The following is a 3,715-nucleotide window of genomic DNA, read 5'->3' on the forward strand; positions in this document are numbered from 1 at the left end:
GCGGTCTTAGGATCGCGGTTACGATTCCCAGACCGGGCGTTGTGAGTGTTTATTGAGCGAAAACACCTAAAAAAGCTCCACGAGGCTCCGGCAGGGGATGGTGGCGAACCCTGCTGTACTCTTCCACCACAACTTTCTCTCACTCTTACTTCCTGTTTCTGTTGTGCCTGTAATTCAAAGGGTCAGCCTTGTCACACTGTGTCACGCTGAATATCCCCGAGAACTACGTTAAAGATACACGTGTCTGTGGAGTTCTCAGCCACTTGCACGTTAATTTCACGAGCAGGCTGTTCCGTTGATCGGATCAACTGGAACCCTCGACGTCGTAAGAGACGGAGTGCCAACAACTATGAGATGTGGGACGAGGTCGTCAACCCTGGCAGGATTTGAACGCTGGACTTAATAAGGACAAAACCATTAACAGGTTAATATGGGAGGCTACTATAGAGGCATTCGATCTGTTAGAAACGGCAGCCGGACGTCTCTGAAATCATACCCTACTGTCTTTAAAAGTGAGCGTCTCGAAGAATGTGGTTTTATACACGTTGTGTTTAAAGAGAAAAGATAAAACATTCATTGTTGGAAGATGATCTGGTCGCTCAAGGTTGACTCAGGGCGAGATGATTACGAAATTATCAATGTAGGACAAGTTTATATTTCCTGTTGCTATTGTTTACTGGAAAACATATGACTCGTAGAACGTGCAGCTTGATTTTGTAGTTACGCCAGACAATAAAGTGCCCTGAGAAAAAGTAAATAAGGAGAAAGAAATTACGAAAAGAAGAAATTAGTGAAATATAAAGAAAGAGAGAGTATGGAGACAATGAGTGAGGAGTAAGAGAAGGAGGGAGAAAAGGAAAACGAAATATAAGCTGTGTATTTATAGTGAGGGGTGAGACAGAAAGAGGGAGAGAAAACAACAGAGAGAGAGGGGGGGCGAAAGAGAAAGTACAACAGAGCGGTATGAATAAAAGAGGAAGAGAGAGAGAGGAAAAAAGAATGAGCGATGGGCAGGAGGTAGAAAAGAAAGGCGAAGTGGGAGAGAAATAGGAAAGGAGGGGAAGATGGGAACGGTGGAAATGTGAGAGAGACGGTATGATTTGAGAGAGAGGGAAGTAATGAGAAAGAGAAAGATAGTAAAGTAAATGTGAAAGAGGAGAGTAAAGAGAAAGAGTGAGGAGGGGGAGGACAGTGGTGAAGAGAAATGGGAAAATACGAGAGAGGAAATAATTATTTAATAGCGAGAGAGAGAGAGGTGGGATGAAAAGCAAAGAAAAAGGAGGGTGAGAAAACAGAGAAAGAAAGTAGTGAGTAGACGGAGGGATGGGGGGAGGTGAAAGCAAATAGAGAAAGAGAAAGAGAAAATAGAGAGAGAGATAAAAAAGATAGAATGGAAAACGTAAAGAGGAAAAGGAAAAGAAGGGTGAGAAAACACGAATGTGAAAATATAGGTTAGGAGAAGGGAAAGAAGAGAAGATGGAAACAGAAAAAGAAGAGAGAGAGGGTGAGAGAAAAGGCAGAATACAGAAAGAGGGTTATATGAAAGATAAAGTAGAGAGAGAGAAGGGGGGAAAGAGAGGTGTGAAAAATAGATAGCGTAGAGAAAGAGAGAGAGAGAGAGAAAGAGAGGTAAATATAACAACGAGAGGGAGAGAGAATGGTAAAAAGAGAAAGAATGATGAAGTAAGGGAAATAGAAAGTAGTGGATAGAGGAAGGGGAGGAAAAGTTTGTTTGAATATCACTCCGCTGTATTTTGTTATTCTGGGGAAAGTTGAAAGTTTTGAGTTTTTGTATTGAAAGCAATTAACTACCTGGTATAGTTTTTTTTCTGTTTTGATTATTATATAATTGATTGATCGCTGATATTTCAGTTTATTTTGAAAATATAGTGTTGTAAGTTTAAAACCAAACTAAACATCACAATTTTATCTTATTTTTTTAATTAGATTATCAACAAGGGAACGAACACCTCTTAGTTTTTGGATTTAAAAAAAAAAAAGTAATGGAAGTGAAAAAGAAAGTTTACGGAAACTCTCGATGGCGACTTGACTTAATATTGGTAATAATCGTTGCTTCTTGTTGGTCTTTGATGTTGTTTACAACACCAACAACAGCAAAAGAAACTACGTCAACAACTCCAGCGATAACGACCCCCATACCAACATCGGAGCCACCTTCGAAATGTAGGTATTAAACACTCCTTAAACACTTCACCCATATTGTACACATGCACACGTGTGTGTGTATGTGTTGTGTGTGTGTGTGTGTCATACTTTAGACCCCACTTATAATCTATGTATTGTTTATCTATGTCATCGATCTATCTATCCATCTATCTATCTATCTGTCTGTTTTTATATCTGTTTGCCTATCAATCTGTCCGTCTATCTGTCTGTCAATCTGCCTGCCTATCTATCTATCTATCTATCTATCTATCCATCTATCTGTTCGCCTATCAATTTGTCAGTCTGTCCGTCTATCAGTCTGTTTATCTATCCATCTATCTATCTATCTATCTGTCTCTATATCTGCCTATCAATCTGTCCGTCTATCAGTCTGTCCTTATATCTATCTATCTATCTATCTATCCGTCTGTCTGTCTGTCTATCTTACACAGTTTATCTGGCTCAGAATTGGCAGCGAATTGGCCGAGTTGTTAGGGGCGTCAGACACACTGCCTCGCGGTATTTGTACTAGCTCTCTACGCTCTGAGTTCAAATCCTCCCACAGCCGATTTTGCCTTTCATCCTTTCGGGACTAAGGAAAAAAAAAAACCCTAATCAAAAGCGTTAGATTCGGCGAAACTATAAAAAGATCGGACTAGATATGTTGTGGAATTCAAATCCTGCTTATAGCCCACTTGACGGGTGACATAACAATCTATCGCCCAGTTTAACCGCATTACCTAGCACCTTGGACGCTTTTATTGGAGCTCCGCTATATTGCTAGCATTCGGGACAAGACTCTTGATTCAAAGTACTTTCCACAAGTCTTGAAAACCCTGCAGCGGTCGTGGGCCCCCTATATTCCTTCCTGATTAAAAGATTTTTAAAATGTCTACCTAGAAGTCTGTCTGCCTGGTAACAGTTCGAGCTTAGCTGTTAAGTCTGTCTCCTTGCATATCTATCTATAATTAGCCATTTGTCTATATACTTATCATTTCTTCTACTCGTCTCTCTCTCTCCGTCTCACACACATACACGCGCGTGCGTGTGTATATATGTGTGTGTTTACAATGTAAGCTTAAAATGTTTATCTCACCTTTTGTTAATGTGTCTGGCTTTTTTTTTTCCTTCTTGTATAACCCCCCTTCTACGTATCTATAACGATCGATCTCTCACTTTTTCTGTCTGTATATTTTGTGTATGTATGCATGTATCTAAGAATGTATGTATGTCTGTATCTAAGAATGTATGTATGTGTGTGTATTTATATGTACGTCTTATCAGTTTCACCTCTTCGATTTTACTTCCTCCCCCCTACCAATTCGTTATTTATATATATATATATATATATATATATATATAACTCTTCGAAACGCCGGTGTTAGAATGGGGGTAGCTGATGAAGGAAAATGTTCTCTATATGGCTTGTGTGTTTTCTGTATTCTGGTTATTATTATTTTCTTGTCTACGTTTTGTTTGCAATGTCCTGTACCCAGATATGCACCTATATATACAGGTAGACGTAGGTATGCACATACCTGTACGTATA

General features: G+C 39.5%; 1 protein-coding gene across 3 annotated transcripts in view; it reads left to right on the forward strand.

Annotated features, from left to right (window-relative positions):
- Window positions 1-1,658: 1,658 nt before the first annotated feature.
- LOC106871121 (pituitary tumor-transforming gene 1 protein-interacting protein) overlaps window positions 1,659-3,715 on the forward strand; it is a 30,567-nt gene continuing 28,510 nt past the window's right edge. For all 3 annotated transcript variants that reach the window (XR_008266922.1, XM_014917432.2, XM_052977294.1), the window contains exons 1-2: window positions 1,659-1,815; window positions 1,948-2,184. Coding sequence is in view for 2 of the 3 variants with exons in the window: in XM_014917432.2 (XP_014772918.1) it covers window positions 2,004-2,184 (181 nt within the window). In the remaining variant the exon portion in view is untranslated. The remainder of the gene's footprint in view (window positions 1,816-1,947; window positions 2,185-3,715) is intronic.

This window comes from Octopus bimaculoides, chromosome 27 (genome assembly GCF_001194135.2).
Source record: "Octopus bimaculoides isolate UCB-OBI-ISO-001 chromosome 27, ASM119413v2, whole genome shotgun sequence".
NCBI classification, from domain to species: domain Eukaryota; kingdom Metazoa; phylum Mollusca; class Cephalopoda; order Octopoda; family Octopodidae; genus Octopus; species Octopus bimaculoides.